Source organism: Rhinolophus sinicus, chromosome 5, assembly GCF_057876585.1.
Source record: "Rhinolophus sinicus isolate RSI-liver-muscle chromosome 5, RSI-T2T, whole genome shotgun sequence".
Lineage (NCBI taxonomy): Eukaryota > Metazoa > Chordata > Mammalia > Chiroptera > Rhinolophidae > Rhinolophus > Rhinolophus sinicus.
The window spans coordinates 51,372,072-51,388,690 of record NC_142505.1 but is presented as its reverse complement, the minus strand read 5'-3'; the positions used below and the strand labels follow the sequence as shown (position 1 = coordinate 51,388,690).

At 42.5% G+C, this 16,619-nt stretch overlaps 1 protein-coding gene across 2 annotated transcripts in view; it reads left to right on the top strand.

Annotated features, from left to right (window-relative positions):
* Nucleotides 1-16,619, top strand: part of ARHGEF3 (Rho guanine nucleotide exchange factor 3) — a 295,758-nt gene that overhangs the window by 133,117 nt on the left and 146,022 nt on the right. The window contains exon 1 of one of the 2 annotated variants that reach the window (XM_019724206.3): nucleotides 7,171-7,312. The exons of the other annotated variant lie outside the window; for it this stretch is intronic. Coding sequence (XP_019579765.3) covers nucleotides 7,262-7,312 — 51 coding nt within the window. The 5' untranslated portion in view covers nucleotides 7,171-7,261. Of the gene's footprint in view, nucleotides 1-7,170; nucleotides 7,313-16,619 lie in introns of those variants that run through there. 2 annotated transcript variants of the gene reach the window in all.

Here is a 16,619-nt window from a genome sequence, read left to right as displayed (position 1 = left end):
CTATTTCAGATTTGGTACCAACTTTTCAATTTGCTAAGAGGAAAATTTGAACTAATGTCCATTATTACACCAAAAAACTTTCTTTTCTGCTTGAAAAAAAACAAGTAAAGACATTATTACTGTGCTTTTGACTTTCAAAAAATACTTTATTATGGAAAAATTTAAACTTACACAAAAATAGAAAGAATAATATAATGACCATCAAAGTCCCACCATCTTTTGTTCTGCTTTAACACACATCTATCAATTAGATTCCTATGGTCTCCTCTACGACTGTGTGAGGAATAATGATTCCATTATTCCTGTTTTATAGATGAGGAAACTAAGGGTCAGGAAGTTAAGAAGTGACTTACCAGGTCATTCAACTAGTAAATGCCAGAGCCCAAAATTACAGAGCTCCCATATTAATTTACTATTCATTATTTCAGTCAGCCAGTTAGCTGTTCCCAGAAATTATCCTGGTAGAGATGCCTGTAGTCAAAATAAAGATGAGAAAATGATTAATAAAATGATTTCTGCTTTAATACATATTTTAACTCAGGAAATCATTTTGTCAAGAGTTGATTTGTGATATAAGCTAATTACTTTTTAAAATCCTGAGTATTCAACTGTTGGGCATACCACCCCCCTCATATTCAGATTTTCTAATTCTAATAAATTTTGACAGTAAGTCTCATTTCCAGGTAAGGATGCTCTTGGGTTGATAGATATCAACTAATCAGTTATTAAACCTTTCTTTTCCCCTAGGAATTGGGCAGAGGTCAGCCACCCACTAGAGTTTCACTTTTAACTGACAGTATAACGTAGAGGACCTGACCATCCTTTGAAAAAGCTGTAGTCAGGGTGTTCTTGTTTCTCAGAAATAAACTGAATGAGCTTATTTGCAAGCGCCCCAGTCTGCTCCAGGCGGAAATTCTTCAGACTGTCCTTGCTGTGCTTGTGTAAAGGAGGCCAGGCCCGTGTCCACTTCATCAGAACATGGTTTTCCTTATGTTTCATTTGCTTTTTAAAATAGCTGTCTATGTATCATTTGCCAAAATAATGTGAAGAATTTGGTTATAATAAAAGTTCAGATTTGTTTAGAGAGAAGAAATATAGTGTTCAAACTATTGCTCGTTAAAAAAAAAAACAAAAAAAAACGCAGCAAGATAAGCACTCAAGATTAACCCCGATTAGCAGTCTGGTAAGACTTCCATATTCAAGCCTCATTTATTTTTAGTTCTCATGTTGAAACCACAGATGAAGACTTTTCTATTTATTCATTCTTGACCTTGGGCAGGCCCGTCTGCTCCCACATTCTTCTCATCATTTTGGAATCTTGTTGAGCTGGGATATTAAGCAGGGCTCTAGAAGAACATCAACATTTTCAAATGGTTAGAGTCTCTGGAGTTAAATTACCTTGTGTCTAATCAACCCTGGCCTGAAGTGGGGTGTGGACACCTCCCCCCCTTTTACCCATGGTTCATAGAAAGGGGGGCAGAGTAGTTGTTCAAGTTTTTCTTGGATTAACCACACTTTTAGCACTGAGGAGTAGATATAAAAACATTCAATAAAAGTGTGTGACCACAAATAAACTCCCAGGCTCTGAATACAGAGGGTGCCAAAAGAATGTGTACACATTTTAAGAAAGCAAAACCGTATTAATTGTAATACTCGATATATACCGATAACAAAAGATGAATACAAGTCACGTTTGACTTCTGCAATTACAAGAGGTGCTCAAAGTGGTTACCATCAGCATCCAGACTCTTCTGATAATGGTGAACTACTGCTTGAGCAACGTTGACCAAAGTGTCTACTTGTATACATTCTTTTGGCACCCCCGGTACTTTGAAATTCTTTTTATTTCTCACTGACTTGCTATGCATTATTTCTTCCTGCCAACCTAGTAACACCATACCATACCTCTCTTTTCCGTGACAGCATAAATTTTTGTGGTTTTTTTCAATCTTATCTGAATTTGACAATAGCCTCATGTACCTGTTGGCCACCTGTATGTCTTCTTTGAAAAAATGTCGATTTAGATCTTCTGCCCATTTTTAAAAAACTTAATTGTTTGGGGTTGTTTTGCTATTAAGTTGTATGATTATTTTTTTAAAAAAAGATTTTATTGGGGAAGAGGAACAGGACTTTATTGGGGGAACAGTGTGTACTTCCAGGCCTTTTTTCCAAGTCAAATTGTTGTCCTTTCAATCTTAGTTGTGGAGGGTGCCGTTCAGCTTCAAGTTGTTGTCCTTTCAGTCTTAGTTGTGGAGAGTGCAGCTCAGCTCCAGGTCCAGTTGCCGTTGCTAGTTGCAGGGGGTGCAGCCCACCATCCCTTGCGGGAGTCGAACTGGCAACCTTGTGGTTGAGAGGACGCGCTCCAACCAACTGAGCCATCTGGGAGCTCAGCGGCAGCTCAGTTCAAGGTGCCGTGTTCAGTCTTAATTGCAGGGGGCACTGCCCACCATCCCTTGTGGGACTTGAGGAGTTGAACCGGCAACCTTGTGGTTGAGAGGATGCGCTCCAACCAACTGAGCCATCCAGGAGGCAGCTCGGCTCAAGGTGCCGTGTTCAATCTTAGTTGCAGGGGGCGGAGCCCACCATCCCTTGCGGGACTCCAGGAGTTGAACCGGCAACCTTGTGGTTGAGAGCCCACTGGCCCATGTGGGAATCGAACCGGCAGCCTTCGGAGTCAGGAGCATGGAGCTCTAATCGCCTGAGCCACCGGGCCAGCCCAAGTTGTATGATTTTTTTTGAAAAAATATATTTCAGATCTTAACTCTTTCTTGGATGTATGATTTAAAATTATTTTCTTCCATTTAGTAGGTTGTTTTCATTTTGTTGATGTTTTTCTTTGCTGTGCAGAAGCTTTTTAGTTTGATGTAACCCCACTTGTTTATTTTTGCTTTGGTTGCTCTTACTTTTGGTGTCAGATTTAAAAGAAAATCATCAAGACCTATGCAAGGAGCTTACCGCCTATGTTTTCTTCTAGGAGTTTTATGATTTCAGGACTAATATTCAAACCTTTGCTCACCAACTTTTAATGAAGAAGTGAGTCTCACCATTTTGTTTTATGTAAATGAACTTATCACAAACCTAATGAATATGTTTTTTTATGATATTTTTGGTGAGAAAACTACTAGAAACTTCTCAGCAGAAAATGTGCTTAGGTATATAGAATAACGACACAGGAAAAACATCACTTTGAGTTCCAGTGACACAGGGAAGCACGTGGCGGTACCTTAGCTAGGTCTGCATTTTGACTCTAGACCTTTTGGAGTCCAATGAGAGGTTGTCACAAGTATGGTTATTTATCTTGTGAGGGGAACAGGTGCCAGTTTTTGCATCATAGGTGCCTTACAAGCAGTTTCCCATGTGTAAATATGTAATCATTCAGCTCTACATACCTAAAGAAAAATATTGTACCCTGAGAACCTACACCCCCAGAGTTTCATAGGTTTATATGTTTCTTTTTAATACTCCACTCTAATCTATGTAGAAAATGTTTTGGATGAGTGTGAAGAAAGGCCTTAAAATGAGGCATTTTTTCCCCCCCAAAGAAATGAATTGTCCCATTTGTTAGTAATTCTTCTCTCTTCCAGTGGTTTGTGGTCCAATATTTGCCGTCTGTCAAATTCTTGAAGATCCTAGGGTAGGTGTCCGGTTATCTGTTCTGGGGGCTGGGCCGTATGCATGTAGCAGGAGCTTTGAAGTCAGCCCCCACCCTGCCTGGGCTCCACTCCTGACTCCGACACCTCTTGGCTCTCTTGGGCAGGCTCACACCACCTGTTTGTCTCAGTTTTTTAAAAGTCTGTACAGTAGAGGTAATAGTATGACAGTTGTGAAGATCAAATTCATGGTAAGTCCTCATATTAAAACCTCAGAGACCCACAGACACCATTTATGGTTTCAGTAATTGTGGTTTTGGAAGGTTTTAATATCTGCTCACAGGTGCACTTTCATCATGACTTATGTTCTCAACTTTGCCAGAGGTACGAGGAATGAGAAACTGAGAGGTGACATTTCAAGTGTATCTTTAATACTATTGCTGAATGTTCACAGGGCAGGGGCTAATGAATTAAGTAAAGTATTTCCGTACCCTAGGATACTCTGTAGTATGGTGTAGATGGTCTATATGATGTAGAAAGATGCCCTGATGTTAAGTGAAAAAAGCAAGGGGTAGCATAATGCCATCATGCCATTTTTGAAAAAACAAAACAAAAAAAACAAAACAAAAAAAAAAACCACCCCAAAAAACCCCAAAAAAAGCAAAATGTAACATACAGCAACTTATGTCATGTTTTTAGAAGGAAATATCTAGAAAGATTGCCACCAGAGATTGCAAATTGGTCGCCCCTGGGTGAAATCCAGCTAGCAACTGCGTTTTGTGTGCCCTGTATAGGATTTAAAAAAAAAAAAAAAAATGATGTGGATGCCAGCATTTCAAAAGATTTTACATAAAACCTGGAATTTACAGCTTCTTTTGAAAAACTGTAATGTCTAGTCACCCTGGGCCAATAGTCCTTTGAGACCCCAACAAGCAGGACCTGACCTACGGCGGCCACGGTGGGTGATGCCCCAGTGCCCACCCAGGCTTTCCTCTCAGGTGCCTTACCCCCTTAAAAGCATTTGTGTTTGCGACCCCTTTCTCTACATCTGGTTTTAGCATGGCTATTAAATCCCACTTTGGGAAGTGGGATCGGAGTGTTCCTTTATAAGCTCCCACGATAAAGCTCAAAATGGACTTGAATCCTTCAGGGCAGGAGCCTCTTGTTATTGAAATGCTCCTCTGAGATGCCTTGTGTGTGGACAGATTTCATTACTGGAGTTCTTGCTTCTGGTCAAAGCAGGGGCATCAGAGGAAATGGCCATGCCCTCGTCTTTCCTTCCTTTGTGCGGGCTGTGCCCCTTTCTCCCTGCCAGGGCGTCTGCTGGTTCTCCCTTCCTTCCTCCCTCCTCCATTGCTACCTGACCTGGAGCCCACTCAAGTTTCACCTCTTCCACGAAGTGCTGCAGCCCACGGGTTTCAGTTCTCTCTCCTTCACAGTCAACAACCGGAAGTTAGGCTTAATCATTCTAGGATTAGTTCTTTTGAATGTGTCCTCCCTCCCTCAGAAAAAGAAAGAAACTCTAGGGGTCATCTCACATTTCCTTTGGATCCTCACTGGGGTTGGCCACTGAGGCTCCACAGGGTGGCTTATTGGAAAATCCTCCAGGAGATGAGGGGCTGGGCTATGGGAACCTCCATTGATCCTCAGGGGATTGACACTCTTCATTAGCTGAGCTGCCACCAAAGCTGACTAATCTCAGGTTGTTTACAGGCCTGTATAAATTCAGGACCCTTTCTATACAGGAGGCTAAAGCAAGAGGCCTTTTTAGGAATGCCTCCCCTCCCCTCCCTTCCCCTACCCCTACCTCCACCCCCACCCCTACTCCTGTGCCAGCCACCTTGCTTTGTGGGGAGTCAGGCTTTGGGAAATAGGGGATCGCAAGGATGAGCTGAAACTCACCTTTTGTGGACACCAGTCTGATTTGCACACGTTATCGCCTGTTTCCTGGGTGCCAGACCTGTTAGGTACCACTTATGGGTCTCGAGGTGAACCAGATGCGTGCCTGAAAGTCCTGACCATTTTCACAATGATTTCACTTCCTTTTTTCTCCAAACAGATGGGAGCACACCCCACCCCCCATGCTCCTTGAAGCAAGACCCACGCCTCTGAGCAGAGATTTCAAAGCATTTGCTTTTCTTCCAAAACGCTCTGTGGTTATGCTTCTCACTGCGGTTGTCCTGGTCGTTCTGCCACCTAGAACACCCATCAGAATTCTGCCCTGTGGCTCTTGTTCTGAGAAGTCTTTCCAGACTTTGTCCCCATAAAAAGTGCATTTGCCAGGCTCGGTTATTTTTTGACTCCCTAAACACTTTTTGCAAGTTCCTGGCAACAGTTCTTTTAGTCTCGGTCATCACGGTTCATCTTTGTACCAGAGCCTGGTACATCCCTTGTGTCGATGGGGGAAGGCACTCTTCAGAGGTCTTGCCGCTGCCCTGAGAGAATGGGGCACGCTGCTTTCCTGTAAGCTCTGAAATTGAGTCTTGGATTGAATCTTGTTCAAATAAACCCTGTCTTTGCTGAGCCTCCCCCCACTTTACTCAGGGCTGAGACAGGCAAAGGCTGTTAAAAATCTGCACATTTGTAAGAACATCTTGGAAGACCTGGGGCTGAATCTTTGCAGCTATTAGTTGCAATTAGAAAGATTTTTGCAAATCAACTACGGCCCCATTAGAGAACTGAAAAATAAAAGTTACTGAAAGCTACACTGGAGCTATATCTCCCTGGATTTGAGACCCACTGCAACGGTGTAGGAGGGTAAGTGTGTTGACTTGTTTGTGGGGAGGGATTGAACAGGGCATAGTTTTCATCTGAAACCTTGTGGTTTGCTGTGAGACCATCTATCTCACCCAAGAAGTCTGGGTTTTATAAAATGCAGGGGACCGGGGCAAGGTGTTCAGTCTGGTGAGATCTCCAGTTCATAAAATGAAAAATGTCAACTGTGAATTATTTCCATAATAACTCTGAGAAGACAGTAAGACCTCTTGTTATCCACGTGAAAAGATGAAAGGGAGGTTTCTAGAAGTAGCTATTTTGAAGGGGTTCTGAAGAGAAGATTTGCGGAAGAAAAAAAGAAACACGGGTGGGTGTGGTGTTTACCACCACTCTCATCTATTGAGTTGCTATGAAATTGGGATGCAGTGTGGGCGCTGTACCCCGGCAGGGCTGCCGACTTGGGTGAAGTGCAAGTGGACTACTGGTTCTTCCTTGAACACCTCAAACTCTCCTCCCAATGTTCCTTCTTCATTTCCCCTCAGTGGTTGGGCCAGCAGAACTCTAGATTTGAGGCATGATGTCCTAGCAGCAAACTCTCTAGACCTGCCAGAATGCGCAGCATGGCTTTAGGTGGGGACCCAGTGAGCATTGTTTAGTTCTTACAGGCTGGGGATTGTCAGCCAGAAACTGCATTTCTGGTGTGCCTCTGAATGCCAAAAGGCTTGGTGCTCTGAAAAAGCAGCGGCAGGCAGGCAAAGAAACCACCAGAGATGGAGAGCTCTTGGCTGATGAGGTTCTCAGCTTATGACACTTGTAACTGATGGCCCCCCCTGTCACTTCCTGTCATGCAGCCCAAGTGGGGGGGAGGAGTTCCTTCGGTGAAACCATGCTCTGCTCTGCTCAGAGTATCCTGTCCACAGGACTCCGCCACAGTTAGGACGGGGGACTCTGGGTGGATGAGGCCGGAGCGCCCCATGGTGTGGTGTTGCTTCTTTGTCCATGCTCAGGTAAGCTCCCTACAACTGAGCCAGGGGTGCACCAGCTCCCGACTCCCACCCAAGCCTAGCTGGGCGGTGTCAGGAGCTGAGGTGTGGGAGGGTACAGCTTTCTTTTTATCTCCTGAGAAACTAGTAGGGTACTGCTGTTAAAAATGCCTGGGGTGGAGGCAGGCTTCTGCCTCACTTTAGTATGAATCAGAAAAGAGCTGTGTTTAAGACCACAAAAGGTTGTGCTCGGTGGAGATGGTGAGTTAGTGGAGTGCCTAGCTGTCAGCGCGTCCTTCACTATCTGTGATTGGAGGAGAGCAAGGGGAGGTGGATCTTTTTCACTCTTTGCTCCATGATGCTAGTAATTTTTTTGGAGACCTGTTTTCAGTTAATGAGAAGGAAAAAAGAGGGGAAAGGATGCATCTGCCTTCTGTTTTGTTTTGATCACAAACTGGATTTCCAAAATCTTCTTTCGATTGGAAAATGGCTGAACTCAGTTTGGAAGTTCATTCTGCTTGGAGCAACTTTTTTATAGGTTTCCTTAAAGTAAACCTGGTGTTTTGAATGTATTCATCATTGGGAAGATGAAGTCAGATAATATCGGGAGACTCAGACTCGCTGGTGTTCTCATTAAGAATGTTGGTGCCTGGTTTGGGTTATTTTGGAAGGAGCTGCTGGAAATATATTTTTCTGGGCTGAAGAATGGTTAGGAGCCTTGAAGCTTACTCTCTCTGTCCCTTTTATTTGTTTGTTTGTTTATGGGTAGGTATTAAAGCTTTGGATAAGTCAAAACTATTTTCTAAAGGAAATGCTCATAGTTTTTCCTATTCCTCTCATCAAAATTGTTTCTGAAACTGATTTTTGTAATTCTATTCCAACTCTTGTACATGACAATTATAGACATACATTTTTAATCTTTTCATGTGATTTGGGTGGTTTCACTATCTCATTCCTTTCCCATCTCACTCACCTAGCTGTTTGTTCACCTGATAAAGAATAATATTTGAGCCTTTGAGATATAGAAATTGATAACATTTAAAATGGTTTACTACATTTCAGTGATAGTTAATGCGACATTAATAGAAAATAATATAATAATAGCTAACATTTAGGAGATACTTTTCATGTTTCTAACCACTTGATTTGCATTAGCTCTTGAAATTGTTACAGTACCTTGGGGGTTGGCTGTTATTATTATCCCCTTTTTGCAGATGGTAAAACTGAGGCTAAGAGATAGTAGATAATTTAATTTGCCCAACATTATCTAGCTGGTTAGTAGTGTCTCAGACTTCAAATTCAGGCAGAATGGATTCTTAAATGACATTCTTAGCCATTAGGCATTACATGGTGATTTGAATGATGGGGACCTTTCTACATCTCCTGTCACATGCAGCATATTCAGTGACACTCTGCTACCCGATCCTTTGGCAGATCAACCTGTTTTGGTGGATGTTTGCTGTAATCCAATTAACACCTACTTTGGAGGCATCGATGACAAGTCACTGCCTTCTCTGAACTCAGTTTCTCCACCTGTCAAATGGAGATGTCTGTAAACTCACATTAGCTCTGATGTGAATCTTAGGTATACAGCTACTTGCCAAAAAGTCAAAAATAGTTCTCACAGCTCCGTATTTCAAAGTCAAATGATTTAATGAGTGTTTTAAAGCACATTTTCCCAAATGATATCAACTACAATTCCAATTGTAATTGTCTGGATGGCTACTGACTGTTATTCTGCTCTTGAAAATATTATTAATTGAATTTTTATTGCTTAGCTCTGAGAGTCTCCAGAGAAAGGATTTGGAGGAATTAGGGCTGGGAATGGCAGGGGCAGTTGGTAACTGGATGTGGAGGGAGAAGAAGGCAGGAGAGAAACCCTCTACAGATCTCAGATTCATTGTCTGAGAGTTGGCCCAGGTGGTTCTGTATCTGCGGAGAACTGGTTGAGTGCAATGGTTAAGGGCATGGCTTGTAGAACCACATGAATGTAGATTTGAGTCCCAGCTTTGCCTCTTACTAACCATGCAATCCTATGCATGTTCCCAAACCTCTCTGAATTTGTTTCCTCGTCTGTAAAATGGGGATAAGTAGTGTCTACCTTATAGCGTTGTCATGAGGAATAAATGAAATGCCTCATACAGTGCCTGGTACATTCAGCACTCAGTAAACATGATCCGTGGCCCAGCCCTCATTGGCCGCAGAATGTGTTGGTAGCTACCAGAAAAATGACTCCTTAGTATGGAAGGGCTTAGCAACAGGGCTGAGAAACATCTTATATCCTGTGATCAACGTGGTCCTGGTTTGATATGGTAGAGGGAAGGAAGCAGCAGATTCCATGGAAAGTCAGTACTTCATTGTGAAGGCCCCATTCCAGCCATGTTTTCACAGCTTGCCCAGAATGCCGAGTGGGAGCCATGGAAGGGGAAGTTGATTCAAACCAGATCCTAAAAAGGTCTTTTCTTGATGGAACACTCAGAAGTATGACTCGGAGAGGGCAAGGTCAGGGTGGTGACCCCAAGGGTCCACCAGGACAGGGACAATGGGTGACTCGAGGACTTAAATATAGACTGTGGATGTCGCTTAGGGAAACCACTTCCTGATGCTGGTCAGGGTGGGTGGGTCTCTTGGGAAGAGCTCGGGAAGCAAGCCCTATGTGTCAACCCTTGCTCTGCCAGCCCTCTTTTTCTGAATGACTTTATCCCTATTGTAGCTTCTACTCATCCCTTGAGCACCTGACTCCCTTTGGCAGCTTTGTTTATGGCCCAGTCTCTTCCCTTCCAAGTCTCATTTTGTGGAGTTTACCACTTCTCTTCCTTGTTTCTTACAGACCCTATCTAGCCCCTGTCATAAATTCCAGGTGCTTTTGCCAAAGTGTTGCTCATGGAGCACTGGGCTAGGAGTCAGGAGTTTGGGGTTCAAGTTCTAGGTTTTGCAGTTAACCTTGGGCAATGCTGGACTTCCCTGAGTACTAGGTTCTCCAATAGAGATCGCTTTTAATAACCTGGGTCCTGGATGGTTGACAGTCTCAGTCCAAATCCACTGCCACTTGACCTTGGGCAAGTTTCTTACCTCTTTGGGCCTCAGTTACCTCATCTGCAAAGTGGAAATGACAATAGTATTTACCTCAGATACTCTGAGGAGTTTATAAAATAACTCTGTGGAACTCTTAAGATGGTACATTTCCTGTCGGTGCTCAAAACTTCTAGCTATGATTGTGATTATGATTTGTAGGAAACTGAGACTCGAAATGGATCAGTGTTTCCTAAACTTCAGTCATGTTTCGCATATCCATATAGCACTTGTACTGTTATTTTTCACTTACTGTTTTTCTTTAAATTATCTCCTTTTTTTTTCTTTTTTTTTTTTTTTTTTTAAACTTAGGCTCATCCTAAGCAGTAATAGTCCTGAAATCACTAAACGCTACAAAGTATTTCTTTTTTTTTTTTTTTTTTTTTTTTTTAAGTTTTAAAAGTTGTGTTTATTGAAGCATAATTTACATTCAGTAAAACTCACTCCAAATTTGACCAACGCAATTTACCACCATAATCAAGATGTAAAACAGTTCCTCAAAATTCCCTCATGCCCTTGTGCAACCAACTCCTCCCCTTAGGAATCCATTGACTGGTTTTGTCAAAAGGGTCAAATTTAATCATTAAAGTGATCTATTATGGAAAAATCTGAAGGATATGAAACCTAGTTTTTAAAAGGGTACTTTGGAACATGTAATCTTTAGAACAGTCAAGAGTGGAATTTTAAAATAATCTTTGTAAATTAAAGCAATTGATAAAGTTGTCTACGATAGTTGTAGACTAGCTAGTCTAGTTATTGTGTCAAACTGCAGGCTGGTAGAAAAAAATCCTTTAAATAATGGAATTATATTCTATGGAAATTTCATATGGGGCAGATAATATGTTCTTACAGATATTTGGCACCTTCTCAAAATTTACTCCTGCTACCATGCATGAAAGGGACAAAGAAAGCAAAAACTTTTTTGTATATTATCAATCGTCACATGTTCAAGTACACCTTATCTACGTGAAAAGCTTCTGTCAAGCACCAGCCCTGAAGTTTGTCAGCATCTTGAAGTGGACTGAGCCAAGTCGCGCGCCGAGGCCGAAAAGGACAAAGTATTTCTTGAAACACATCATAAATGCATCCAGGTCTACTGCATGTGGTCTGAAATGATCTTGTGTCACCCCCAGGTCCACTTCCCACACTTTGGGGACTGCAGAACCAGTAGCTCTGAGCATCTGAGGCCTAGGTTGCTGCCTGCTGGTGGGTTTGACAATGCTCACCCCACCAGAATGAACGGTCAGCCCACCCTTTGATTCATCAGGCACTGCCTGAGAACCAGCTTTGTGCCTGACTCCGTGCCAGGTGCCAAGATAGCTAAAATATGTGTATTTGTAGCCCCTGCTGTCTTCTTTGAATGGGGCCTTACCAGTCCAGAGAAAATGAAGTAGAGAGAGCCATAAAATGACCCAATTGCTGAAATCCCACCTTAATGAGAAGTAAGAGAAGCCAAGGCCACTCTCTGCCTGAAATCTCTGGCTGTAGCTAAAGAAGACTGTCTCAGCTAGCTTTTGCAGAGTAATAACCACACCAAACTCAGTGGCAAACAGTCACAAGCATTTATGCTTATGCTCACAGGTGTGCAGGTTGGCTAGGGCCTCGGCTCCACATGCCCTATAGGGCCTGCTCCATTCGCTGCCCACATGCATATTCTTTTCATGTGGAAGTCAGAAGTTCCCCGAGGAGCAAGCAGAAACACACCTGATCTCTTAAGGCCTAGGTTCGGGATTGGTACAATGTCCCTTCCACCCATATTCCATGGGCCAGAGCAAGTCGCAGTACCACGCCATGGAGGTCAGGAGAGCGCGTAAAAGTTTTCTGAAGAACAAATTGATCCACCACAGAGACCATTAGCATTTACGCCCTCAAACTGCATGTATTAGTGCCCGGTATGTGGAACACGCTGCCATGTGGTGGAGGATAAATATAGTAACAATAATTGATGACGATGGTGAAAACATTTAATCCAAGGCCCAGCATGGACTAGGTTCTACATGAATATGTGTTGAGTGAGTTTCTGCTAGTATCTCTGGAGTGCTGACTAGTGATGAGTATTTTACATGGGTTGTCTTATGTTATCCTGCCCCCACTGAGCAGGTGCAGTCATCCCAGGTCAAACAAGTGTGATACTCTCTTGGCCTATCAAATGCTTATGATGTTCTGACGTGAGGAAGGAGAGAGCTGGTGAAGGCACGGCCGTGGGAGAAGCCATACATGGAAATCATCCCTGATGTGGGGGCGTCATACCAAAGTGGCTCAGGTTCAAATCCATCGTGGTTCCCGGACTATCCGTTTCTTCAAATCACTAGCCATTTTCTTTCTTGAAGTCACATGTATTTTTGAATGTTCTCTTCAGAAAACTACAGAGTTGTGAAAATTTCTGTGCAGGCCTGTGGTACCAGGTAAAGAACTCTGCTGTAATTATTCATTCCATCACCCTCCTCCCACCTCTGTGCTTTTCCTTCCCTTTCTAAGAACTTTACCCAGTAGCAAAGATGTTTTTTCATATTAGTATGCCGGTATCAAGCTCAGGGTCTGACTCATATTAATTGCCCAATAAGTGTTTTTTAAATGAGTGAGAGAATGAGGATGACCGTGTTGGTGATACGTCGTTTACGTATGCCGAGGGTCGCAGAGCTTTTCGACTGGATGAAATAGGAAAGCTTATATAATCCAACCCCTTTATTTTGTGGGTGATAAAAATGAGATCTAGACAGGTTAGCTCACTTGCCCAAAGGCACACAGCTGCTAATAATTAATAACAATAAATGTTTTCCTCCAAGCAGATGACATGCTCACATACAATTAGGTTTCATTCCCTTAGTACTGGTTAAAAAGCAGTGCCCATTCTGACCCATCAGTTTTCTGGATCATGTTGCAAAGCTGAGTTTTCTTGGTCTTCATAGCCAAAGCCAAAGCCACGGATGACAGAAACATATATGCCAAGTTTCAACTATAGAACCATTGTGATGTGAGTCCTTCTGGGCAGAGCCTGAGTCACCACTTCCTCTGGGTCTCCCCTTTTCACTCTGCTCCTCAGTCCTCACCCAGAGCTGTGTGTACAGGCTGCTGGGAATGCAGGAGGGTTAGGGCCAAGACAGGGACATTTGCAAGCCAAGGAGCTAGTCAAGCCAAGGGTGGAAGGCGGCTTAGGATCAGAACGGGGGAGGGATTTGTTCCTACAGAGTCCTGCCAATCTTATTTGAAGCCATTCTTCTATTCTTAGTTTTGAAGGCACTTTGTTCTCTGGTGCATTGTTTCAACTGCCACCAGGAAATCAGTCCCTGCTCGGGGTCAGTTATGCCACTGGTTCCTGCCTCTGGCCGCCCAGGTGGGAAGTGGACTGGTTTGTTTCAGGGCTGATCTTTCCGCATCAGGATCGTTGCCACCCTTTCTCCTTTTGTTACCCACCCTGTCTGCACGGGAGGGGAGGGCGAGGTAGAAAGAGAGATGCCAGTGAGTCTGTTTTTCTTTATGGAAATAGTAGCTATTAATACTTATTTCTATGTAAAAGGAAAAAAGCTGAAATCCAGGTCTCAGTAAAGCGCCGTGCCCTGTGAAGCAGTGTTGTCCAGTAGAACTAAAACGTGAGCCATACATGTATTTTTAACTTTCTTAGCAGCCACGTTAAAAGAGGTTCAAAGAAATAGATGAAATTAGTTTTAATGATTTTTTTTAACCCAATATATCCAACTATTAGCATTTCCCCATGTAATCAAATAAAAATTAAGCAGACATTTTACATTCTTTTTTCATGTTGAGTCTTCAAAATCCAGTGTGTATTATATACTTGGAGAACATCTGAATTCACTGGCCACATTTCAGGAGCTCATTTCCCACCTGTGCTCATAATAGCCGGGGGCTAGTACAGGTCTAGAGCATCACTGTCCAGTAGAACTTTTTATGATGATGCCAATATTTCACATATCCGCTGGCTCCTACTGAGGCCATTATCCACAGATGGCTGTTAAGCACTTGAAGTGTGGCTAGTGCAGCTAAGGAGCTGAGTTTTAAATTTTATTTAATTTTAATTAAAATCTGAACAGTCACATGTACCTAGTGACTACTGTGTTGGACAGTGCAATTCTATTGATTTGATCTTCTTAGAGAAATATTGAAGGAAACTTGTCCAAGCTATCATTTTTCATTTACCACATTGGCAGAGATGAAAAAACTGGATAACACTAACAAGAGTAAAAGGACCTTTCATGCATTGCCAGTGGGAGGATGAATTAAAATGGTCTTTATGTCGGACAATTTGGCAGTGTTTATCCAAATCACAAGCATACATTCCCTTGGGCCCAGCAGTTCCATTATGGGATATTACACTCTTTCACATATGTAGACTGGTTTACGTAGAAGGGGATTTGCTGCAGCAAAAGATTGGAAACCACGTACATAATCAATTGGGGACTAGATAAATAAGGTATGGTCCATTAAAAGTGATTTGCAACTATTGGAAAAATGAGGCGAATTTTTATTCAATGGTGTGGTAATAGGCTGTCCAAGATACAGGGTTGAGCAATCTAGAGCGGTGCATATAGTATGATGCCATTTGGGTAAAAGAAATGACTTACTTATTTTTTGTCTAGAGCAGCTCTGGAAGAATACAAAAGGAACTGATCACAGTGGTGCCTCCTGGGGGAGGAAGGGATGGCTGGGGTGAGAGAGGCCTATTTATCATTGTACAATGTACCCTTTTGGAATTTAATCCCATGCACTTGAATTATCTATTCAAAAAATAAATATCTAAAACATGACAAGAGGAAACTCTAAGGGAAGGGTGAATCAGAGAAGGCTTCCTAGAGGAGGTGACTTTTAGATTGAACTGTAAAAGATGCACAGGAGTCCTTCTGGCAGGAGGAAGGCTCAGGCTCAGAGGCGTAAACAAGCAGGACAGGTTCAGGTATCTGTGGGTACCCAGTGGTGGGCAGAGTGCTCAGTCTATAAAATAGAGCAGTATGGATCTTGGACAGGTACTAGATTGGCCAAATGGGAAGTTTTGTGTGCAGAGTTTGGATTTAACTCGATGAGCCATAGGCAGCCATTTGACGGTTTGAAGGAAGTGGGAAATGACATGATTGCATTTGTGTGAAAGACAACTCTTGGCAGAGGGGTAGATGATTTGCAACAGTGGTTCTCAAAGTGTGATTCAGGACCCTTAGGAATCCTCAAGACCTAGAAACTAACTTCATAATCCAAAACAGATTTTCTTCATGTATGTCAACTAAAATAACAACATAGCTGATTGACTGCAGAAGCAGATATGTGAATTCAGCTGTCTTCTATGTAATTAGACATTAAAGAGAGTTGTAAAGGTATAAAACAATGCTTCTTTTCTCACTTTATACTTTGTCTTGGAAAATATAGTTACTTTTCATTAAAATATGGGAATTCGATTAATAAGTAACATACTTGTTACTTTTGAAAGAATGAATATTTTTAAAATTTCTCAGCTTTATTTTCTGATGTTGCAAATAATGGTTTAGCCCACATAAACAAAAGCTCTTTGAGGCCCTTAATGACTTTTAACAATATAAAGGGATCCTGAGATTTAAAAAAAAAAAATTTTTTTTTGAGAACCGCTGGTGTGGAAGCCAGGAGGCCCTGCATGCTTGTGATTCTGGTTGGATCAAAATAAACTACAGGGAAACAAAGGCAGCTATCCAAATGTGAGTCAAGTAGGAGGCATGAGCTAGCAGTGCTGGAGCTGATGTGCATTGTATGTGTCTGAGTGCAACGGCATAATGTGGGCAGGTATGTGAACGAGGCAGCTTGACTGAGGCTTCGGTTTTGACTGGTGGCAATGTTGGTGCATGTTCTGTACTCTGCTTCTGCACTGATAGGTATTTCTGTTATTTCAGTCTTTTGCTGTTTATAAACACCCTGAACATCCACGTACAGGTCTCCACCCACATTCAAGAATTACTGTAGAGTATCTCCGTGAAAGTGGAATGCTGGGCACATCTTCAACTTGACTGGATGCTGTCAAGTTGCTCTCCAATCTCTGACCCTCCCCAGCCTTGTATGAGAGTCCCCATTTCTCTAGCCCTTAGCGTTGTCAGACGTTTACATGTTGCCAATCTGATGAGTATGAAATGGCAGCTGGCTGTTTTAACCCCAACCCCACCATCATTTCCACACCCACCCACCACGTTGGAACATAAGATACTAAACTCTGAATTGTAAACAATTCAGGAAGAGTCTTTACTTCAAAGAAATGTGTGTGTGTGTGTGTGTGTGTGTGTGTGTGAAG